Here is a 24,581-nt window from a genome sequence, read left to right on the forward strand (position 1 = left end):
GGAAGACCATCCAAAATAAATATAGATAGATAGATAGGCAGCTTCCATCATAATTAGATGTATATATTGCCTAATTGCATGTATGACCTGCCTGATGAGGCGCTCGATCGTACCAGATGATCAACAACGTACTTACGTGGACGATCTTGATCGTACTAGTGCATATACTAGGTAGACAGAAAAAAAGGAAGCATTCATATTTTTGTTTCTTATTATCGAACATGAGGTATTTATATTTGTTAAGAAGAGGGAAAAAAGGACAAAATCTCTATCTCTATCTCTACTATTATAAAAATTAAAGATGTTTCTGTGGTTCGTCATGCATGTTTGAGTCGGTTATAAAAATTGAAGATGTTTTCGCGGTTCATCATCCGTGTTTAAGTCGATTATAAAAATTGAAGATGTTTCCGCAGTCCGCCATCCGTGTTTAAGTCGGTTTTAATTTTATGTTTTGATTTTAATCTATATCTCTTCTCTATCTCTACTATTATAGTATTTTGGTACGTCATCCGTGTATGAGTCGGTTTTTAAGTTCGTTTGTTTTTGAAAATACATATCCGTAATTTAGTCGGTTTTTAAGATCATTCACTTTTGGTAATATAGAAGGAATCATATAAGAAATATGTATAAAAAACCTCGCATGCTAACTTGAGACGATCGGACTACTAACTGTGTAGCTCATGATTTTCTAAAATATATATATCCATGCGAACTTCGCTCCAATAGTAAATTTTATCTTAACTAAATCATATAACAATAATGAGATTAAAATAGACTTCACCCGTTATAACGCACGGATATTTTTTTGTCTAGTAAATTATACAGTAACATATATAATATGATGGTCAATTTGCAGGTGGGACTGAATATTTCTTGTATGTGTGTTTGACACGTGGAGCAGAGCAGAGGAGTTTGCCCTTATAAAGAGCAGAGCATATGCAAACTCCATATATATATAGGTAGAGAGCAGAGCATATGCAGAGCAGGGGAAGGGGCGAAGCGTACTCCTTCCCTGCAGCTGCTTCCATCGATACAATACAACTAGTGATTTCGTTGCAGTGATCCTTTCTGTCGATGGCGCAGCAGCAGGGGCAGGGGGCGGGTACTACTACAGTGGCGATGATGAGCCGGAACCCGAGCTACTACTACTCCGGCGAGGGTGAGCTGAGCCTGGCGGTGCAGCGGCAGGACTCGCTGTACAGGGACGCGAGCCGCGCCGGGCAGCATGAGCAGGCGCATGGCGAGGGGTGGGCGCGCACGCTGCGTCTGGCCTTCCAGTGCTTCGGCGTCCTCTACGGCGACATCGGCACCTCCCCACTCTACGTCTACTCCACCACCTTCGACGGCGGCATCCGCCACACCGACGACCTCCTCGGCGTCCTCTCCCTCATCATCTACAGCTTCCTCCTCTTCACCATCATCAAGTACGTCTACATCGCCCTCCGCGCCAACGACGACGGAGACGGCGGCACTTTCGCCCTCTACTCCCTCATCTCCCGCCACGCCAAGGTCAGCCTCGTCCCCAACCAGCAGGCCGAGGACGAGCTCCACCTCCACATCAGCAAGTCCTCCTCGCTCCGCCGCCCCTCCGTCCAGCGCCTCGCCTCCACCGCCGAGGAGCGCGCCCAGTGGGTCAAGGACCTCCTCGAGAACAGCCGCCCCGTCCGCATCTCCCTCTTCCTCCTCACCATCCTCGCCACCGCCATGGTCATCAGCGACGCCTGCCTCACGCCCGCCATCTCCGTCCTCTCCGCCGTCGGTGGTCTCAAGGACAAGGCGCCACACCTCAACACTGGTACCTACCTACTCCTACTCCTACTAGTCTAGTATTTGCTCTACTCCTTTTCTATTACCTATTAATATATTTTTGCTTTATTTAATTTCCACGATTAATCTGCATGCATGTATATATCATACATATATCCATGATACGTATATATACTGTACATGTACCTGTACTCCTGTAGGTTTAGGTAGTTGCTCCTGCAGATGGCTTGCTTGGCAAGACGCTGATCGAAACCGATCGATCAAACAAAATCAATTAAGATGATTAAGATGTTAATTAATTGCAAATAAAGCAACATGTAACTAGCTATATGTATGTGCGGGGAAAATATATATATATCTTGTACACATAAGCTTTACGTCCACAATAATTACCAAATATATCACTGAAAAATCTAGAAAATTTTGTGGATAAGTATTACACATACGTATAAAATCTTAATCTCAAATTCATTGTATATAAATTTGTCAGAATATTTTTTTCTTTTTATGTAGGATGAATTTGAAGGTAGGACTTTATAAGTGGATGTAATAACTTTAATACAATTTTTTTTCTAACTATTTTTTTAGTGATATTTGTTAGTTTGGTGTGTCTATGGAGTTGATAGACGTACAAAACTTTATATATATAGATAGATGATCATATAGTATACACGTAGCTCTCCCGCAGTTAAGAGAAAACCACGACTTTGGAACCTCTGTTTGTCGTTGCGTTGCTTTCGCCATCGATGCTGCTCCTGCAGTAGCTTCAAACTCATATTATCTATGGCCTACGACCGATTCTGATATATCCCTGCATCTTCATCTCGATCCAGGGATATGAATATCCATGCCATCTGAACCATATCATGAATATTATTGACATTTGTATATTCAATCTAATATGAACTTGGTTAATATAGAAGAATACTAGTAATTACAAAAAAAAGGGAGGAGCTATTAGCTCGCTAGATAGTGTGATCGATGGACATAGCGATCGATATGATGGAGATAGATATATGCAGGTAATTATTTATAATCAATCAACAAGGCTGGGTTAACGCGTAGTATTGTGCGTGGTACCTGCAGCTTCAGATGATTGATAGACAGACAGATACAGACTGCTAGCTGCTATTAATTGCGCTGATTTATATCCCCTTGTATATATTGGTCCTGCATGCGTTAATTCTAGCTAAAACATCATTTTCCGGCTTAATTAATCACTCCTTTTTGACCCGAGAGGGAAGAGTGCAGGATCAATACTATTATTAGCTAAGCCCGGACCAGCAGTATGAATCATGCATTCCCATATCTCGTCAGTTTGCAGCAAAAGCTACAATCTAATTATCGGGTTAGTTGAAATAGTAGGAATTGATAAACCATACATACATGTACTTTGCAAGGCCGGTGGGCATATATAACCACGTACATATAGCAAAAGTGTCAAAACCGATCTCGATTATGTCATATCATATTATGACTTTACGATCCTAACTAAAGTGTTTGATTTTTATGATTTTATATAGGTATAAAATATATCATTTTCACGATTTTTATGTTTACGATTTTATAATTGTAATCCTACTTAGAACTTCCTATTTTAATTCAGGGTCACGATTTTAAATACTAATGCTCACAAATATTATGTACATGTATGTGGGTTTTCAACATAATTTTAGTGGGGTTAGAGATGTACCAATGAATTGTACTCCCTCCGTTTCAGGTTATAAGATGTTTTGACTTTAATCAAAGTCAAACTGTTTTAAGTTTGACCAAGTTTGTAGAAAAAAAGTAGTAACATTTTCAACCCAAGATAAATTTATTATGAAAATATATTCAATTATTGATTTGATGAAACTAATTTAGTATTATATATATTACTATATTTATCTATAAACTTAGTCAAATTTAAAACAGTTTGATTTTGACTAAAGTCAAAACGTCAAATAACCTCAAACGGAGGGAGTAGTGTAAATAGAGATAAAAGTGTCAGTCAATGGCACAGAGCTTACAAAGCGAGCTTGCAATAGTATTCTATAGGTGTGTTTAGTTCACGTTAAAATTGGAAGTTTGGTTGAAATTGGAACGATGTGACGGAAAAGTTAGAAGTTTGTGTGTGTAGGAAAGTTTTAATGTGATGAAAAAGTTGAAAGTTTAAAGAAAAAATTTGAAACAAAACACGGTCATAACTAAGCATCTAGGAGTATCTATCACCTACAGTACACACAGCACTGTACATCTTTAATTTGGTGTGAAACCTGTGAAAAATATATTTGATGCAGACATAAGGTCGACACCTATGCAGTACTGTCACCATAGTTCACTGCTTCAACACAGTCAACGTATAATTGCTACAAAATGAATCCATCCATGTCATATATAGTACGTAGTAGAAGTATTCAGTAATTAGTATGTCGGTACAAGTAGATATTCATGTGAAGAAAGAATTATTATATTTATAAAAAACATTTGAATTTGAATAGTTAAACTAATAAGATGAGAATGGAATGGAATGGAAATGCATTGCAGAGCAGGTGGTGTGGGTGACGGTGGGCATCCTGGTGATGCTGTTCGCGGTGCAGAGGTTCGGGACAGACAAGGTGGGGTACCTGTTCGCCCCCGTCGTTTTGCTGTGGCTCCTCCTCATCGGCGGCGTCGGGGTGTACAACCTCGCCGCCCACGACGTCGGCGTCCTCCGCGCCTTCAACCCAAAGTACATCCTCGACTACTTCCGCCGCAACGGACGCCACGGCTGGGTCTCCCTCGGCGGCGTCCTCCTCTGCTTCACCGGCACCGAGGCACTCTTCGCCGACCTCGGCTGCTTCAGCATCCGCTCCATCCAGCTCAGCTTCGCCTTCGGCCTCGTCCCGGCCGTGCTGCTGGCCTACGCCGGGCAGGCCGCCTACCTGCGCGTGTACCCGGACCACGTCGGCGACGCCTTCTACGCGTCGACGCCGCAGGTGCTGTTCTGGCCAACCCTGGCGCTGGCGCTGGCGGCGTCCGTGGTGGGCAGCCAGGCCATGATCTCCTGCGCCTTCGCCACCATCTCCCACTCGCAGGCCATGGGGTGCTTCCCGCGCGTGAAGGTGGTGCACACGTCCAGGCAGTACCAGGGGCAGGTGTACATCCCGGAGATCAACCTCCTGCTGGGCGCGGCCGCCTGTGTGGTGACGGTGGCGGCGCGGGACACGGTGGTGATCGGCGAGGCGCACGGCATCTGCGTGGTGCTGGTGATGCTCATCACCACGCTGCTGCTGACGGTGGTGATGGTGCTGGTGTGGCGGGTGAACATCGGGTGGGTGCTGGTGTTCGCCTGCGTCTTCGCCTCCACCGAGTCGGTGTACCTGACGTCGGTGCTCTACAAGTTCGCGCACGGCGGGTACATACCGGTGGCCATGTCGGCGGTGCTGATGGGGGTGATGGGGGTGTGGCACTACGTGCACGTCAGGAGGTACAAGTACGAGATGGAGAGGACGGTGTCGACGGAGAGGGTGAGGGAGCTTGTGTCTCGGAGGGAGCTGCAGAGGGTGCCCGGTGTGGGGCTCTTCTACACGGACCTCGTGCAGGGGATCCCCCCGGTGTTCCCTCACCTCATCGACAAGATCCCCTCCATCCACACCGTCCTCCTCTTCGTCTCCGTCAAGCACCTCCCCGTCCCGCACGTCGACCCCTCGGAGCGCTTCCTCTTCCGCCAGGTGGAGCCGCAGGAGCACAAGCTCTTCCGCTGCGTCGCGCGCTACGGCTACCGCGACCGCCTCGAGGACGCCCGCGACTTCGTCGCCAACCTCGTGGAGAGGCTGCAGTACTACGTGCGGGACGTCAACCTGTACGGCGCCGCCGCCAATAATAAGGTGAGCTACCCGAGCTCTCGTTGCGACAGCATGGGCATACCCAAGTCGGCTTCCTACGCGGAGAGGCTGCAGCTGCAGAGGGCCAGGTCGGTGGCCATGCTCCACTCGCATTCTCAGCATCAGCAACAGCCTCTGCCTCAGCAGCTGGGCCAGCTGCTTCAGTACTCGGCATCCACGGGAGAGCAGCAGCGCCGCTCCGTTTACGCGGAGGAGATGCTTACTCCGGCGGAGTCGTTCTCGGAGATGGGGACGATGGCGGCGAGCGGGCGGCAGCTGATGGCGGTGGCGGTGAAGATGAGCCTGGAGGAGATGGCGCGGATCGAGGAGGAGCAGCGGTTCATACAGAGGGAGATGGAGAAAGGGGTGGTGTTCATCCTCGGGGAGAGCGAGGTGGTGGCGAGGCCTCACTCCTCCCTCCTCAAGAAGCTCGTCGTCAACTATGCCTACTCCTTCCTCCGCCGCAACTGCAGGCAGGGCGACAAGATGCTCGCCATCCCCAGGAGCCAACTCCTCAAAGTCGGCATGTCCTACGAGATCTGATCGATCTCTCATGCATCCCCCATCCATTCCTTCATAAGCAAACCTTCCTTAATTGTTGCTTTCATTTCTTCTTCCTTCTTCATTATTTCAATCTCGATCCATCTACTCTACTACTAGTTCTTCATTTCTTCTCTGCTACTCCAGTATACTCCACTGGTTATGGTTAGTACTAGCAGCTAAGCTAAGCTAAGCTAGCTTCATAACTATAAGTGCCTTTATTGATGCATGCATGCCAGTATATATAGTGATCATATATATATATATATACACATATACTAGCGGAGGAGTATGTAACTAGTTGCTAGTATTGCTGATTGATAATTAATTGTTCAATTGGATGCACTGAATTGATCCAGGTTCTTCCTACATGTTTGTATGTATGTATGCTTGTAGAAGCTTGCACAGATATATTGATCATATGATTGTCAATTCCATGTTGCAACCTCCATTTAACTTATCACCCCTACTTGTGTTGCGCTGTATAAACGTGCTAATCTGTTTTTTAATATATGACACGTTGACTTTTAACGTGACGTTTGATCGTTCGTTTTATTTAAAAAGTTAAAAGTATCTTTTTTTTAATGTGTTTTATCGTCGGAGAAATTATATTCTTAACCTATACTTTTACATATTTATAATAAATTTTAGAATAATACATATAAAACCTTCTAGCATTGCCCACATATTCATTAACATATATATGAACATGGGCAATGCTATAAAGTCTTACATTATGTGAAACGGAGGAAGTAGCTAGAGCACAAAGATGAGGTGAGGAAGTGGCAGATAAAATAGAAAAACTAGAGTGCACTTACACAGTACTTACATTGCACTTACAATATAATTACAACGTAACTGCATCGTATTTACACGGTAACTCTAGTATATTATTATTTCAAACTTTTAAATGACAAATAAATTTAGCGGTATAGTGTAGGTGATTTATAGTGTAAAAAGGATCCGACTATTTTTGGTGAAAAATATGGTGCCACGAATATAGCTACTCCTAAAAAGAAACTCGCTAAGTTTCAGGGAGGGTCAATAGACTTTAGCCTACGGATATGGAGGAAAATGACCAACAAAGAGGTAGGTAGCAAATGAGGTCCATATGTACAGCGAGACTTGGCCCTTGCGTAAGGACCATATATGTGTGGATGGGATGATTGGATCGATCAGTATTGTGTAGTCTGTACAATGGAGTGAGTAATAAAGCGAATATATAATGTACAGAGAAGAGATGAGATATACTACTAAGTACATACATACACCAGCATATGAATGTGCATATACTTACATGATGTTGTCTTGTATCAATGGATGGAGCTAGATGTACTATATCCGTGCATTTTGAAACCTTATTACCAGTGTAATAAGGTAGTCCGTAATAATCTGTGTGTTGTTAGCTTGCATAATTGATAATCTGTGGTTGGCAAGGCTTGTCTGCAGTGTTATGATCGTCCATCCTCGCCTCCATCAGCTTCTCCATCAGGCTCTTCTTCTTCTTTTTCTTATTCTTGCTATTAATCTCATTCTCCTTCTCCTTCTCCATAGCTGCTGATCCTGCTTGATCGACCACAGTACTGGACCTCGCCGTGTCCCTGTCTCTGTGTTTGTCTGAATAAGATGGTGAGAAGCCGTTGTGCAAGACTCTGTTTCTCCCTGAAGAAGAAGCTGCTGTCTTCCTCCTGCTCTCGCTGATGGCTGACTGCCACAGCCTGCGTATCAGCGCTGTGTTGAAGTTCCCCGACCGCCTGCTCCGGCCGGACCCGCCCTCCTCCTCCGTTACTCCGCTCCTCCCGCCATGGTCGTTGCTATTACTGCAAGCAGCATTGCTAGTATGATGAGGAGGAGGACGAGGGGTTTCCCTTTCCCATGGCCAGCCACCATCATCGTCGTCCTCCAGTTTTTCTAGGAAAAGGTCGGTTGCTGGGCTGGCAACACTGCTGGAGGTGTCAGTGTTGTTGCGGCGGAAGTGGTCGAACACCTTGTCCACGTCGTCGGGCGCGTGGGGGCTCTTGTAGGTGTTGGCGGGGGGGAAGAGGCCGTCGTCGGCGTTGGCGCCGCGGACGGATGCGGCCAACATGTTGACGGTGCGGCGGAGCTGGGCGTGGTTGTGGGTGCGGTGGCCATGGCGGAGGAGGAAGGACTCCATCTCGGACTGGAGGGTGTTGAGGTGGGCGTACTTGTGCTCCAGCACCGCCTTGGCATCGGAGAGCTTCATCTGCACCCGCTCCTCCCGCCACACCTCCGCCATCTGCAGCATCCGCCGCTCCTCCTCCATCTCCTCCCGCATCGACACGCACTCGCGGCGGAGCGCCTCCACCTCCGCCTGGTCCTCCTCCACCTCCTTGCTCAGCTCCTCGCACGCCTCCTCCATCAGCTCCCGCGCCTTCCGCTCCGTCTCCACCCTCTGCCTCGCCCTCGCCACCTCCTTCACCAGCTTGCCGTTCGCGCCCTCCAGCTCCCGCCGGTGATGACGCTCCAGCTTCAGCTCCTCCCTCGCAGCCGCCTTCTCCTCCGCCACCTTCCTCAGCTTCCTGCTCATCAACCGTTTTTCCTCCTCCATCTCAACAATCTCTGCTCGCGCCTTCTCCAGCGCATTCTCCAATGATCGCATCCTCCTGCTGCTGCTGGAACCAATTTCCTTCTTCACCAAGCTCTGCTTCTTGCCATTGTCCCATTTGGTTGCCTTCTCCATGGAACCACAATATGAATATGAAGAAGAGCAGGCCGCCTCAATCTGATCCATACATACATCATCATCAGTTCATTGCTAGTATTGCCAATTGCAATCTACTACTAGTACTTATATGTAGTGTGTACCTTGTCTAAGATTCCATTGCCATTGCCATGGCTCCTACAACATTGCTGCTTCCTCCCAATTCCAAAATGAATTTCACTCGGCGCTTTCCCTTTCCGTCCACCAACACCAAGGAGGCTAGGCCTAGGCTGCACCAAAAAAGCAATCCCCACTCAGACTCCTCGATCATATCATTTTCACCCCCACACACACAAAGCTTACATGGCTGATTGCATTTTCATTCTATGATTTGGCATATGGTTTGGTTTTTTTTATTTTTATCAAGAGCCAATCGATCTATCGGATTATTACAGTTATAGTTGCTTGCTGCATTTGCATTGAAAGATGATACTCCGCTTTAGCTTTGGGGAATTGGGGGTAATAAAAAGGAAGGGACCAGCAACAGCAGGTACTAGCAGTAGTACACAAATGTCAGGCCCTGATCAAGGAATCAAACACAAGACAAGTACATAAAGGACAATCAATTTGGACCTGAATTGAATTTACAGACCAAATTAGTCATGCCTGCCAAACAAGACTAGGATCATCATCATCAAATTAAGGGGCGCCGCCGAGTGAAGGGGAAAAAAATAATCTTTGGGCAGTCAAAACTCACAAAAGGAGGCAACTTTAGTGGACAAAAGTCAAAATTACAACCAACTAGATTTGATCTATATTTGTTTTAAGAAAAAGAAAAGATGATGATGAAGAAGAAGGCATTAAATCTCGTGACGATCGAAAACGGATTAAATCTCTTGCATGAATAAACACAAAGGGGAAAAAGAATGTCCCCAAATGAAATGATGCATCCATCCAGTCAACGAGTGATGATGACGAGGGAGGAGCGCGCACCTGGTTGTCTTGCCGGCGAGCAGCGGCGGCGGCGGAGCGCTCCGCTTGGCGCAGCCTCCATAGGCCGGCGGCGAGGGCCCTGGCCGTGACCGACGAGGCGACGAGCGGAGGCGCCTTCCCAGCGGCGACATTGCGGCGACGGGACCGGCAGGGGCAGGCGGTCCGGCGAGGGGCGGAGGGGATCATGGAAAGGGGAAGGCGGCGGCAGAGTTATTGGATTGGAGGATCCGACGAATTGCGTTTGCATTTGGCAATTCGCATGCACATGTCATGTGTGAGGCCGGGAGACCATCACAGGAGGAGGAGGAGGTACTACTACAACTACAACTCTCTCTTTCTCTCTCCTTCCTTTGGCCTTTGGCCTTTGGGGATTGCATTGTATGCCCATGTGCATGTGCATATACAAAATAGAGTACGTCCATGATGATGATGATGAGCAACAAGTCATTTGGTTTGCTTGGCTGGCCATGCCCTCAATAGTTCTACTATTTTAGATTCCTCACTCTTCACCACGTCCATCCATTCTTCCTCCTCCCCACATTTATGTCCAAAATTTTTTGTGTTTCAACTTCTTTTTCTTGGTGTAAAATCTATAGATTCTTATAAAAGATTGCCTCCTTTTTATTTTCTTAGACTAGTGGAAAACAATTTAGATTTTTATACCACACTTAGATTTCATATATAACTTTCTTTCAATTTCTATGACGATAGATATATCGATCAATCTACACTATTGTTATATTTTTGAACCTACCAAGATCTAACATTATACATCTTTCTTTTTTTTTTTGACTAGAAAAAATGTCCGTGCGTTGTAACAGGTGAAGTCTATTTTAGTTCTATTATTGTTATATGGTTTAGTTAAGATGAAATTCATGGTGGGAGTTCTCTTGGATATATATATTTTTAGAAAATCATGAGCTGCAGTTAGGAGTCTGATCGTCTCAAATTAACATGCGAGTTTTTTTAAACATATTTTTTATATGATTCCTTTTGTATTACCAAAAGTGAACGATCTTAAAACTAACTTAAATACGGATATGTATTTACAAAAGCAAACGAACTTAAAACCTAACTCATAAAAACATCTTTAATTTTTATAATAGTAGAGAAATGTTGGAACGAGATGCTCGCAATATCCTGCCCTTGCCCCGCACCAACCGCCAACAGTGTTGTCTACTCTTCTTCTTTCTCTGCTGCTGCTCCTCCTCTTGCCTGGGGTAGTGACAGGCTACGTTACCCCGATACACCACTCAGGCCACGTATCAATATCCGACACGCCGATGGAGTACGGATACGCTCCGATACGTATCCAGCAACTCCTCGATTTTCAAATAAGTACGTATCGTATCCGCTCCGATCTCGTAAAATTCATGTTGATAGCTATTTGCGTGTGCGTAATATATATTTTTAGGTTGCATTATTCATCAGTATAGTGTACATGTAAAGATCGAAAGAAGGACATGTAAAGGAATCTGTGATTATACAGGCGATGATATTGATAGATACTATCCTGCCTAACACTTTTTTCTCACTGAGATTACATATATTTCAACCTGGTTAGGCTAGCTACTTCATGCCATTGTGCTTGCTTGCTAGATCTGCATTCAATTAATAAAATAACATCGCATCCATGAGTACGATCGATACTAGAGTACTCCTAGTTTATGCATGGAACTTAAGGGGAGCTAGCTCTAGTTTAATTAATTAGCTATCTAGGGGAATATAAAGCAGGATAGAAAAGTATACATCTAATTAAATCTCTGATCTATATCTAGACTCTTGTAAGAGGACTAGAATATATATATCAGGGAGGGAAACCATATTATATACTCCCTCCATATTTTAATGTATAACGCCGTTGATTTTTTGACAAACGTTTGACCTTTCGTCTTATTTAAAAAATTTATGTAATTATAATTTATTTTATTGTGACTTGATTTATTATCAAATGTTCTTTAAGCATGACATAAGTATTTTTATATTTACATAAAATTTTTGAATAAGACGAGTGGTCAAACGTTGGTTATAAAGTCAATGGTGTCATACATTAAAATACGGAGGAAGTATATACTATATGCCAAATTGACAGGGCCATGTTTGACGCTGATGTTGGCGTTGTGGGATACATGCAGATTTGGATCCTTACCCAACGCTGATGTGCACCTGCCTGCCTGATATATCAAGTCGGGGTTAAACTATAATACTACTCCCTCCGTTTCGAAATGTCTGACGCTGTTGACTTTTTATCACATGTTTGACCGTTCGTCTTATTCAAAAAATTTAAGTAATTATTAATTCTTTTCCTATCATTTGATTCATTGTTAAATATATTTTTATGCAGGCATATAATTTTACATATCTCACAAAAGTTTTTGAATAAGATGAACGATCAAACATGTGCTAAAAAGTCAACGGTGTCAAACATTTCGAAACGAAGGGAGTACTATATTGGATAATATATGTATTCTAATGACCTACATCGATCGATTACGTACTCACTCCAAGTTCCAACATATATATAATGGACTATATATATGGCACATATATAGGAGTATTACTTTTGCATATTGATCTCGCAAAGTACTACAGTATGAGCACCAGTTTGTTGCTGCTTCTTCTGGCGTTTCAGGCAAGCAGGCTACACGCCATTTCTCTTACTGTATATTGAGACATAACATACTATGCAATGCTTGCTGATTTAATTTTGGTCCCCCAGGTAGTTCATGGCATAATCTGCTTGTCAACCCATATACAACTATCTCTGCACGTTTCTTTATTTATCCTTCTTTATACTACTCCATGTGTCTGCTTATCTGTACTAGTGGCAAGGACCTACTAGCTTGTAATGTCACGGTAAGCTGTCATGCAACTGCAACAGCACAAATTAAACTGTTGCTAGGCTGCAGAACCTGTATCTTGAACGGACGAATCAATCTTCCTGCTCTGTGTGTGTGTGTGTGTGTGTGTGTGTGTCTGCAAGAAGGAGAGATCACGGTAAGCAGCCTCCTTCCATTTATCTGTTCAGGTGAGCAACAACTGGCATAGGCATGTCCACATTCACAGGAATCCCTCTCCATCTGCTAATTGTCCAATTCAATGCTACAGAGCCTTGTCAAAGTTCAGATGAGATTATATGATTCTCTGTCATGATTAATTCATACATCAGAAAATGAACAATTGAATAATATAAATTCTAAACAATAATGGAGTGTAGTCCATCCCAATATGATGTACTCCCATCAGACAACAGTGGTCTTGCTAAATTGTCCTGCGCATTTCACACCCTTCAATTTTTTTCCCTTCTTTCTCTCTATACAAAGGCATAATAAATTATTACTACTATTATATGGCTTACAAGAAATTACACTAACAGCTATCAGGAACTAAAAAGCACATGTAACCTACAACACTTTGATGTGATCATCGAGCACAAAAACTCCGCAGTTGACAATTCCAATCAGCTCTCCTGAATCTGAAATTAATAATTCGCTAACTGGACTAGACTTGTAGCCAAATAGCAACAACAAGGGTGCCCAGATAAATAAGTAGGCTAAGCTCCAGTCTGTTCTGGTTGACACCTGCGACAGGAAACATCACCTTTAATTCATATGACCACAAAATATAAAGCTCCTATACTGATTCAGAGATATATCATAGCTCAAGTATAGTGTTGATTGTTGAATACTGTTTCCACGGAATGGATAGAGAAAAATAAACATGTTGCCTTACCATTTTGTGCCGATGTCGCAGCAGGTCTCTCTGGAATATTAACAGCTGAATACAAAATAACAGAACTTACAGTGAGAACCTAAAATAAATAAAAGCAACAGAGCACATACATTCAAGCACCACAAGAAGCTTGTGACACAATGCAACTGTAAAGGTGTCACTACAGCTTTGCTAGAACCGCTAAAAAATCAGAACCTAAAAAGCCAGGACAAAAGCTGTATAGAGACAAGCAATTTATTGATCAAAGAGGTTTCTTTCCCAGAAGAAGAGGATACCCTCAACAAGTGAAAAAAAAAATCCACAACTTTCTTCAAAATGATCAAAAAAAATAAAAAAGAGGAAGCAGCAACATAGAAACAGAAGGTTTTAAAATTTTTTTAGCGAGGGAATCAAGGGGAATATTTTACACTCTACCATAGAATTGGCAACTCAGACTTAATTGCATATTGTTTTTACAGAAGAAGGTAGAAAAATAACAGTAGATGAATTAAAGAAGGGTTCAACTTTTAAGCTCACAACTAATCTATTTGGCTGAGTAACTTTTTTTGGACCTGTCTGCAACATAGGAATTTGGCATTAAATTCACTTTAAAATAGTTCAATTCCTGCAGGGATCAGGAAACTTTTCCTATGATCCAAAAGGAGCCTAAGAAACAACAAAAAAGGCGCACGTGCGTAAACATGTAAATACAACTAGCGCATAGGAATACATGATCAATAGATATACAACATACATTTATTGCATGAAGAAGACGATGCTTGCATAGAAGATGGCCATGGGGCAGCAATATTATCATTCAGATCGCATGTGAAACTAATCCCAGTAGCTGGGTCAAAAGATGCATCCGAGGGCATACTTGGAAGAAGGCATCCAGATTCTGCATAAAACGATAAAAAAACTAATCAGGAACAATTAATGCAATCAATTGATACGCAATTCACAAGTTGACAAGGTTAAATTCAATGTAGCTAGTGAAGCCTCAAAAACGCTATTGCATACAGTTTGGTCAGTATAATAGAATTTTGTCAAGGTAACACAACGTAAATCTACAATGCAGACTAAAAAAGCAGCACTTTGCTATAAAAACAAGTTCAGTTAAACAATTGGTACAAGCTGATCAATCATTCATGTACTAACTCCCACGCCAAGCAAATCATGATCATTTTACAATCCCTTAACAAAATCAGCCCAATATTCAGAAATGTAGGGTAGAATGGTTTCTTTTCCCACCCTCACCTAGCTAGGTTAGTGGACAGGAAAGAATATTCAGAGTTCGGTTCCTTTTCCTGATTTTGTTTTGGGCAAGGTGAAAATGACTTCATTTATTTTGACAGAGTAAATAGACTTCCCTCACATAGCAAAGATTTCCTTACCACTACCAATGCTGAAATTTTTTTGAAAATATACTGTTTATCGGATGATTTTGCAAAAATATACCGGATTGCGAAGGTTTTGCGGGAATATACCATGGGTATCGCTGTGTGATACCGATGTTCGCTGTTTGGAAATGCGATAACATGGCGATATCGCGATGTGAAATAGCGTAGTTGTGTGCTAGGTTTGGTTGTTATTTATAGGGGATGGGAAGAAGCTGCACATAGTCTCAATTATTAGAAAGAGACGACGGAGCGTCGGACTGCTTCACTAATCAATCCAATAATTACAAAGAGAGGACGCACTTTCGGCGCGTCAGACTGTTTCACTCGTGAAGTTAATAATTACAAAGGGACATAGGTTTCTTCAGTCACGCCATGCCTATCGAGAAAAGTGATTGGACACTGTCACTTTCGGCGGCACATGCTGCTTCTTTGTTTTCTTTAGTAATTACAAAGCGACGACGGCACTTTCGGCGTGGCGGAATCTTCACTGTTAAATGTGAATGATTGATTCTCTGTGAAATGTCCCGTGATTGGAAAGAGAGGATGCCATTTTAGGTGCGTATGATTGCATCTCTGTGAAAAGAAATTAGTGTGTAATATAAGTCATAGTAGTAAAAAGTAAAAGTAATATCCAATTTGAACCGCACGAGTAACATCGAAACTGCACTATTAATTTAATTAGTGAGACTATAATTTGTGTTAGCTGTCGTTCGAAAAATTATTAGTTAACCAAAAATCATGTGTTAACTGCCTGCAAAATAGGGCGTAAAAATATGATATATTTCGGAACTACGAAACATCGTACATAACATGAAGAATAACCAGTACAAAGAAATAATGTTCACTGCTAGTAATAGAAAGACAAAAGCATAACAAGGTCCAGTTAGGTTTGCCAGCGAACTTAAAGACATAATGTTCACTTCTACTCGTCATCATTGTCAGTCATAGTCCTAGATGTTCCAGCTCGCTTTTTTGTAGTCTTTTTCCTTGCTCCTGCGGCATGTCGAGGGCCTGAGATTGACAGACGGTTTAGCTCATGGCGCTCACTGTTAGATCGACGCGGGTCATTGTTGTTTCCTTCTAAATCGCCAACCTCTGGTTGTGTGGGCTGTCACCGGGGGCGCATCAACAGTTTGCGAAGCCCGAAGCTCATTGGATACCAATGACAACCCTCCACCGAAGCTGGACATGTCGCCGTACGATGCTGTGTAAGGCATCCGGCTGCTTGCACCCGAGGATCCAGACGAGCGAGGACCACCCACTATTGAGCAAATATATGATATGCAGCTAGCACCCCCTGGCTCACTTGACGGTACTACTCGCATTGAAATATTTTGTTACATCGGTTTGTCGTTATACATGGGCTTGCACTTTCTTACATTGTGGCTACCTTCCATGCAGACCGATATTGAAGGGGAGTTAGTAAGGGATGCGAAAACTGTGGGAGAAGCTTAGAGATGGTATCGCGGGTACTAACCAGGAAGTTATGGCCGCGGTCGACTCCCTCCGTAGAAAAGGTAAGCGAATCATGCAGCTCATGTCATGCCGACATTCCTCGGACGTCTATACTCAGCAACATCAAGAAGGACGTTCGAGCCAATTCCGGAGCGTCCCTCTACCTCTTCCCGGCCGTCCACCTCGTTTCGTGAGGCACCCACTATTCTGATAAATTCCACACCCACTAGGTTCTACCTCAAGTTTCTACATAATTTATCGGAATAATGGGTGCCTCACGAAACGAAGTTGACCTTCCTGTAGCCCGACCATCATTGGATCATTGCGCGGAGGCTGAAGGCTGGGCTGAGGTGGACGGCCGGGAAGAGGTAGAGGGACACTCCGGCATTGGCTCGAACGTCCTTGATGTTGCCAGAGTATAGACGTCCGAGGAATGTCGGCACGATGCGAGCCGCATGATTCGCTTACCTTTTCTACGGAGGGAGTCAACCGCGGCCATAACTTCCTGGTTAGTACCCGCGATACCATCTCTAAGCTTCTCCCACAAAGTTTTCGCATCCCTTACTAACTCCCCTGCAATATCGGTCTGCATCGAAGGTAGCAACAATGTAAGAAAGTGCAAGCCCATGTATAACGACAAACCGATGCAACAAAATATTTCAATGCGAGTAGTACCGTCAAGTGAGTCAAGGGTGCTAGCTGCATATTATATATTTACTCAATAGTGGATAGTCCTCGCTCGTCTAGATCCTCGGGTGCAAGCAGTCAGATGCCTTACACGGCATCGTACGGCGACATGTCCAGCTTCGGTGGAGGGTCGTCATCGGTACCCAATCAGCTTTGGGCTTCGCAAACTGTTGATGCGCCCAGGTGACACAGCCCACACAACCAGAGGTTGGCGATTTAGAAGGAAACAACAATGACCCGCGTCGATCTAACCGTGAGCGCCATGAGCTAAACCGTCTGTCAATCTCAGGCCCTCGACATGCCGCAGGAGCAAGGAAAAAGACTACAAAAAAGCGAGCTGGAACATCTAGGACTATGACTGACAATGATGACGAGTAGAAGTGAACATTATGTCTTTAAATTCGCTGGCAAACCTAACTGGATCTTGTTATGCTTTTGGCTTTCTATTACTAGCAGTGAACATTATTTCTTTGTACTGGTTATTCTTCATGTTACGTACGATGTTTCGTAGTTCCGAAATATATCATATTTTTACGCCCTATTTTGCAGGCAGTTAACACATGATTTTTGGTTAACTAATAATTTTTCGTACGACAGCTAACACAAATTATAGTCTCACTAATTAAATTAATAGTGCAGTTTCGATGTTACTCGTGCGATTCAAATTGGATATTACTTTTACTTTTTACTACTATGACTTACATTACACACTAATTTCTTTTCACAGAGATACAATCATACGCACCTAAAATGGCATCCTCTCTTTCCAATCACGGGACATTTCACAGAGAATCAATCATTCACATTTAACAGTGAAGATTCCGCCGCGCCGAAAGTGCCGTCGTCGCTTTGTAATAACTAAAGAAAACAAGAAGCAGCATGTGCCGCCGAAAGTGACAGTGTCCAATCACTTTTCTCGATAGGCATGGCATGACTGAAGAAACCTGTGTCCCTTTGTAATTAGTAACTTCACGAGTGAAACAGTCTGACGCGCCGAAAGTGCGTCCTCTCTTTGTAATTATTGGATTGATTAGTGAAGCAGTCCGACGCGTCGTCATCTCTTTCTAATAATTGAGACTATGCGCAGCTTCTTCCCATCCCCTATAAATAACCAAACCTAGCACACAACTACATCTCTTCTCCATAAACGTTCTGCTGGTTCCAACTTCGTGTTGCATATTCTTAGGCCCGATCTTGAGGCAAAAACTGAGTAGTTGGTGAACTCGCTCTATGTTGTTCGTTCACTCGCTACACGGTTCCTGCCCCAAGATCGAGTCTATGAATATACAAATGTGATTTTTTTAATACATTCTTACACCCACTCTTTTTTTCAAGTTCCAGCGTCCATTTGTGAATATGACCTACTACTGCAAATTCATAAACTCGGTGTTGCATATTCTTAGGCCCGATCTTGTGGCAAGAACTAGGTAGTTCGTTAACTCGCTACACGGTTCTTGTCATAAGATCCGAGTCTATGAATATGCAAATGTGATTTTCTCTGTTAATATGACATTCTAAATTCATATTCTTTGTCAACTTTGTAAAAATTGCTCCTGAATGATCTCTCTACTCCTTTATATATTTTTAATAAATATATATTCAATTTCTATTTTTCTATAGGTAATATATTGTTTCTTTCCTATATGTATCTGTAACTGATATCATTATTTTGCAAATTCCAAGATATTTATTTTTCTTCTCATAGCCGCGTACACAATCTTTGCCTATTTTCAATATATACATATTCTCATGTTCATTTATGTATATATGTTGCACACATAATAAAAAAATATGAAAAAAAATTATACTTTCTACATAGCAACGGCTCATGAAATATTAACGACTTGCATGAAATATTAACGACTTGCACCTGATTTGCATGCGCAATTAGCTGACCGCTCTCGCGCTCCCGAAGCGCGATATTGACCGAAGCCGTCACTGTCGCCACCTACGGGATTATCAGCCGATTAGGGGGGTGGGCCACGCCGCAACGGTATCGCGCTAGCCGACCGCGATACCGCTGGCGCTCTCGCTCGCGCAAAGCGCGAGACCGACCGCGCTCTCGCTGGCGCATAGCGCGAGACCGCTCCGGGCCTCACGTGCATCAGACGGCCCCCGCCACTACGGTCTCGCGCGAGCCGATAGCGATACCGCACGCGTTATCGCGCACTCAAAGCTCGAGACCGCTTCGTGGCCCGCGTACGTCAGGCGGCGTCGGACGGCCCACGCTTTCGATTTACAAAAGTGCGATACTGCTTTGTTCTCGCGCTTTCCGAATGCGAGACCGACGCATTACCCCTCTCTCTCTCTCTCTCAATTAGCGATAGCGCCGCCGCTTTCGCGCATGGTTTACGCGATATCGCTCTCTCGCTCATTCAAGGCGCGACACCAGTATATTTCCGCAAAACTTCCCCTAATCAGCCTATTCTTGCAATTCCAGTCAAAAACAAGTATATTTCCAAAATTTTTTCTACCAATGCTAGGCTAGTCAAACAGAAGAACTGAAGATGCACATACTCTCGTTAATATAAACTGTTATATGACCGGTAAAAATAATTGAAAATGTTCACATACCTTGAGATCCAACTGTTTGTCAAATCAGCAGGGTGGTCCAATCGGTCAAACACGTAAGTTGAACGACGGAAAGAAACTCCATCAATTCAGTTTCCAAGAAATACACAAATGACATTTAAAATATGATCTTAATGCACAAACAACTGAATGTTCTTTTCTAACTTACCTTGAAGAGAAAAGTCCTTGAGAGTTATCTGACATGAGCTATAAACATTCATACTGACATTCATCTTTTGCAACTTGTCACCAAGGAATTGGGCACAATCTAAAGCTTGCAAATTTGTTATGAAGCTTTGCTTTTGCAAGTGAGATACATAACTGTCCATAGCCTTGCAACATGAAGTACCATTCTTGACAGTTCCACTGCACTCTTTTGCCACTTTACTCGTGTCTGGAAAGCTTAGTGGACAAACTGGAGAGTTGAAACGCAAACAATTTCTCAGCATAAAGAACACAAGCACTGAACAGTGAGAACAAAACTTAAGACATAATTGCTTATGTTAAAATGATGGTGATAAAAAAAAGAAAAATACAATTTGTCATAAAGACTAGGTACAGAAAATTTCTGTAACTTGTTCAATGTACATACATGACAGTTCTAGTGTACTAAAGATTCTTATTATTTCCATCCAGTTCATACATCTGAGATCCATCAGACCTAATATAAGTGGCAACGGCCCACATGTTTTCAGAACCTAGCATATTATGATAGCACTGACCTAGATACTTGAAGTAAAGAACTAAGGCTCCTATTGAGTTCCATGCAGTCAACTTCCAATGGCAGCAAAGTGTTCCGAAAGACCCACATGGACACAAGAGACTATGCTTAGATGTAGATATATCATGTATGGATTGTTTAGTGCTTTGCTTTAAATTACGGTGTTCTCTTTGGAAGAAAATCAACTGCCGCCCTTAAATCCAAAGGATCTGTCTGCAGCACTTGCATACCTTTATGGTCATGTAAGACAGTAAGAGTGAGCTATTTTATTCTTATGCGTCCATCAACTTGAACTAATTTTTCCCTCTTTGGTGCTTGTCTGAATCAATGGTCTTTCTATCAGTTTGATACTTACATACCAACATTGATTCCCTATAGCCTATATAAACTCAACTAAATCAATCTAACTTGCAGGGGATAGTGCTATATAGTGACACGTGAAAGCAAGTTTACATGAATACAGTTGCAAACTACACAGGGCAAGATGTGAGAACAGACTGGTGCACTTCTAACAGTTTGATTTATAGAGGGACTAAATAATAACTAAGCTAAATAAATGCTAAGCAATATAGATCAGGAGCAGGGTGTGTGGTCTATTGTAAAGAACATAACATGCTGGCTGATGGCATTGTAAAGGCCGGTAGTAGATTGAAGTTGCTAGTTTGAGGGGGTACCTCCATTGACATTGCAGTTAGATATCTGCCTGAGCATTTGCTTTGCAGATGATGGGCCAAGCCTACTGGATAGCCATCTGAGCACGACATTCCTGCAGCTATCAACTTTGGGGCTACCAGCGTAGCTTGTCAAACCGCCATCTTTGAAAGAGATCTTCTGGGAGGCATCGTGGATAGCATTCTGGCAGGTGCGGCTGCAGCACTCGTTGACAGGATCAATCTTGTGACAGGCCTCGAGGAGCTTTGAGGAGTCGATGACAGCTTCAAAGGCATCGACGGTGCTAACAGGGCATGATCCCTCGGTGACATTGGAGAGGTGAAGGGAGCAAATGTTGTGGAGCTCATCACTAGCGCCCTGGCTCAACAATAGCTGCTGAACATCGGAGAGGCAGTAGGTAGCGACGGTGGGATCCAAAGCAAGGGAGCCAGTCTGCTTGCTGGACTGCCCAATGAGGATGGTGAGCATGGCCTGGAGCTGGGGGCAGCAGATGACATTGGCGAGGAACGGGGCGAAGGACGCAAAGCAGTCGACAGCAGTGGTGGTGATGAGGTCACCGACAGCAGTAAAATTCAATGAGCACTTGCCTGCATCCACCAAAATTACATTGGCAATTACTTATTTGTACTCTTAATTAATTAATACTCCTATATATTATACTCCTATAAGAGAAGTGTAAGAAGATCGAAGGAGGAGAGGTAATTAAGGGTACCTGACAAGTTAGGAGGGGTGGTGTTGAAGAATGGCGCGAGAGGGGCGGGCGCGAGGAAGGGAACCAAGGGGTTGGGAGAGCCGGTGGGTGAGAGCTGTGGCATCAGCCCGCTGCCGTCCTCCTCCTCCACAGCAAATGCAAATCCAAATGAATTGGGCACACCTGCGCATTTATATTTATTTAATTAACGGATTCAGAGCAGTGGCCACACACATACAGATCAAAATCAAGAAACAACCCAATTAGATTTGGTGAAACAGAGAAGAAATGCATGGGAAACTGGAAAGGAAAGGAAACAGAGGAGGGATCAAGAGGCAAACTACTGACAGAGGAGGCAGGAGATGAGGAGGAGGCGACCGGCGGGGGCCATCCCCATCCGAGCGGCGGCGAGGAGGGAAAGGCGGCGGACTCTTCACTTGAGTCGAGCTAGTTGGAAGTTGGAACTTAGAAGAGTAGAGGAGGCGAAACGAAGGAAGAAGAAGAGGAGGAGAAAAAAGTGGAGAAAGTAGGCAGGCAGGCGGACAGCAGCAAAACCTGCAAATTCGCTACGTACACCCGCCCCCTTTCTACTCCAATTCCAAATGCATGCCTTTTGACTTGTGACTCCCTCACTCCTCCTAAAACAAATAAATACTCCATTATTAAATTATATACTCGCAGCCAACACCGATTGAAAACAAAAATCAATCTGTGTCAGGGTTATGGATACCACATACCTAATAGTAGTTGACTAAATCTCGGCAAGACCCACTACATACCATGTCCTATACGGAAGCAGCCTTCGGATATAGGAGGAGTTCCGGATAAGGAAAGACAACCAGATCTCTACATGGAAACGACAAGGACTACTCGGATTATACCCATATTGGTTTCCCTAGTTCTACTTGGACAAGGCGACACCTATGGGTATAAATACAAGCCCCTAGGAGGAGAGGGGAGACAAGGATCAACACCCAACACAATTGACATAGAAACCACAACATAGAAGCCTACATACACCAAGACACGCCGCTGGATATCGACTTCAGGGATAAGCACGGCTGGTACCCTACGGTGTCTCCGGATACTGTCAGGAGAGACGAAAGCGCTATCTCTGATCTCGCCAGGCACGGATTCGAGGAGGAAGGCTACCCTGTTGTCGACTACGAGTCAGATCGTCAGACCGCCAGATCGACAACAGTTAGATAGGCTACCCCAAATATTGTACTGGTGTGATTATCATGAATAAGAGCAATACCGGCTTCGGCCAATAGGATGTAGGGTTATTACCTAACAATTCAGGGGCCCGAACCTGTATAAAAATCCCTATCTCCATCTCTTTTACCTCAGTCTCGCGTATATTCTAGTACCAACGATCCCCATACCATGCAAATACCGTAGTCGATACATCAAACGTCGACAATCTGTTACCCCTGTCTGTCTTCTACATCTCCCTCTATCTCGCATACCCTTCAATCCTCTAATTGCTCGTCTTTACTTCACGTTATTTCGATGTCTATAAAAAGATATTCTAGCTGGACTATCGAGCCTATAACTAACTGGCTCGCGTTCACCTTAACGGAACGGATTCCCTCTCGAGCGTTCATTCGACAAAATCTATCCTATGTGTGGCGGTGCTTCTTTATGTACCGCTACATGTTGCAAATAAAGTGCTCAAGTGTGTCCAGACATGAAACTCCTTTTTCACGTAAATATAATTATGACATGAATTTATTATAAAAAATATATATCCTCATGTTAACCAATATTAAATACTCATCTTGAATTGTCAAAAAGATTAAAGACTGCCTCTCAAATTTTTTTAAATTTGTTTTTAATATGTTTCAAGTCAAACTTTCAAAGAAAAGAGAGTTAAGTATTGACACACTTGCATTTTGATATGTTTCAAGTCAAACTTTCAAAGAAAAGAGAGTTAAGTATTGACACACTTGCATATTTAGATGTGATATAATAATGATATTATCGATATTTGCATATTTAGATGTGATATAATAATGATATTATCGATATTTACTATAAATGCACTAGTAGTAAAATACTACTTACTCCGTTTCACAATGTAAGTCATTCTAGTATTTTCCATATTCAGGTATATATATATCTAGATTCATTAACATCAATATGAATATGGAAAATACTAGAATGACTTACATTGTGAAACGGAGGGAGTACTACTATAAGAGAAAGACTTACGCAATTAAATCATCAGAGTTTTAGTAGGAGTAGTCCATGTTTGAAGAAGGGAGAAGGGAGGGAGGGTTTTGGGGGTAGAAAAGTGAGGGTAGGCATAGTAGAGGAAAAGAGTGTGGGGAGGCTGAGTATTGATGTGGCCATTAAATACGTGCATTACTGCACTTGAATCCCCCCCTCGCCACCCTGTCCCCTTTCTCTCACTGCGCACCGGGACCCACCCCACCGCACACGCGGTCCCCACCCGTCAGCTACGTCTACTATGTACTCTCTCTCTTCCCTGGTTAGGAGTAATTGCTCTCTCTGTCCCGGCCCCACCTGTCAGCGTGGCCATGGCGCATGAGGACTCCCAGAAGAAGAGAAGCTAGCGATCAAGGGACGCAAAGGGAAGCCATGCGTTGCGTATGCATGGCTTACAAACCAAACTAATTAAAACAAGGTCCCGAATCCAAATGTAATGGACACATTACTGTACGAGACAATAAGGAGTAGTATTCTATTGTCGTTGACACGCTAATTAATTAACGAAATGGCTAAAAATGGCATATCATATTTTATTTTATAATTGGTTTTATTCCAGATTTTATACGAAACTTTTTAGCTGATGGTTGGTAGAGACAAGGTTAAGCGGAGGAAGCCATAGGTAACCACTTTA

General features: G+C 43.4%; 3 protein-coding genes across 6 annotated transcripts; 1 reads left to right on the forward strand and 2 right to left on the reverse strand.

Annotated features, from left to right (window-relative positions):
• Nucleotides 1–961: 961 nt before the first annotated feature.
• LOC127779188 (potassium transporter 22) lies at nucleotides 962–6,438 on the forward strand. Its single transcript, XM_052305910.1, has 2 exons — nucleotides 962–1,795; nucleotides 4,294–6,438. Exons 1-2 carry the CDS (start codon nucleotides 1,075–1,077, stop codon nucleotides 6,153–6,155), a joined length of 2,583 nt encoding a protein of 860 aa, XP_052161870.1. The 5' UTR covers nucleotides 962–1,074; the 3' UTR covers nucleotides 6,156–6,438.
• A 24-nt stretch (nucleotides 6,439–6,462) lies between these two features.
• Nucleotides 6,463–10,179, reverse strand: LOC127779189 (uncharacterized). 2 transcript variants are annotated; one of them, XM_052305913.1, is made up of 3 exons: nucleotides 9,808–10,179; nucleotides 8,979–9,099; nucleotides 6,463–8,895 (listed from the first exon to the last, which is right to left on the reverse strand). In XM_052305913.1, exons 1-3 carry the CDS (start codon nucleotides 9,936–9,938, stop codon nucleotides 7,555–7,557), a joined length of 1,593 nt encoding a protein of 530 aa, XP_052161873.1. In that variant the 5' UTR covers nucleotides 9,939–10,179; the 3' UTR covers nucleotides 6,463–7,554. The 2 variants fall into 2 exon arrangements, with proteins under 2 accessions (XP_052161873.1, XP_052161871.1); XM_052305911.1 differs by having other exon boundaries at nucleotides 8,979–9,104.
• Nucleotides 10,180–12,980: 2,801 nt separating this feature from the next.
• On the reverse strand, nucleotides 12,981–22,258 carry LOC127778854 (uncharacterized GPI-anchored protein At1g61900). 3 transcript variants are annotated; one of them, XM_052305493.1, is made up of 8 exons: nucleotides 22,064–22,257; nucleotides 21,737–21,898; nucleotides 21,027–21,611; nucleotides 19,801–20,046; nucleotides 19,635–19,646; nucleotides 14,273–14,416; nucleotides 13,540–13,584; nucleotides 12,981–13,388 (listed from the first exon to the last, which is right to left on the reverse strand). In XM_052305493.1, exons 1-8 carry the CDS (start codon nucleotides 22,110–22,112, stop codon nucleotides 13,309–13,311), a joined length of 1,323 nt encoding a protein of 440 aa, XP_052161453.1. In that variant the 5' UTR covers nucleotides 22,113–22,257; the 3' UTR covers nucleotides 12,981–13,308. The 3 variants fall into 3 exon arrangements, with proteins under 3 accessions (XP_052161453.1, XP_052161454.1, XP_052161455.1); XM_052305494.1 differs by lacking the exon at nucleotides 19,635–19,646 and having other exon boundaries at nucleotides 22,064–22,256; XM_052305495.1 differs by lacking the exons at nucleotides 12,981–13,388; nucleotides 13,540–13,584; nucleotides 14,273–14,416 and adding an exon at nucleotides 16,926–19,008 and having other exon boundaries at nucleotides 22,064–22,258.
• Between the last annotated feature and the right edge of the window lie 2,323 nt (nucleotides 22,259–24,581).

The sequence above is a fragment of the Oryza glaberrima genome, chromosome 7, assembly GCF_000147395.1.
Source record: "Oryza glaberrima chromosome 7, OglaRS2, whole genome shotgun sequence".
Classification (NCBI taxonomy): domain Eukaryota; kingdom Viridiplantae; phylum Streptophyta; class Magnoliopsida; order Poales; family Poaceae; genus Oryza; species Oryza glaberrima.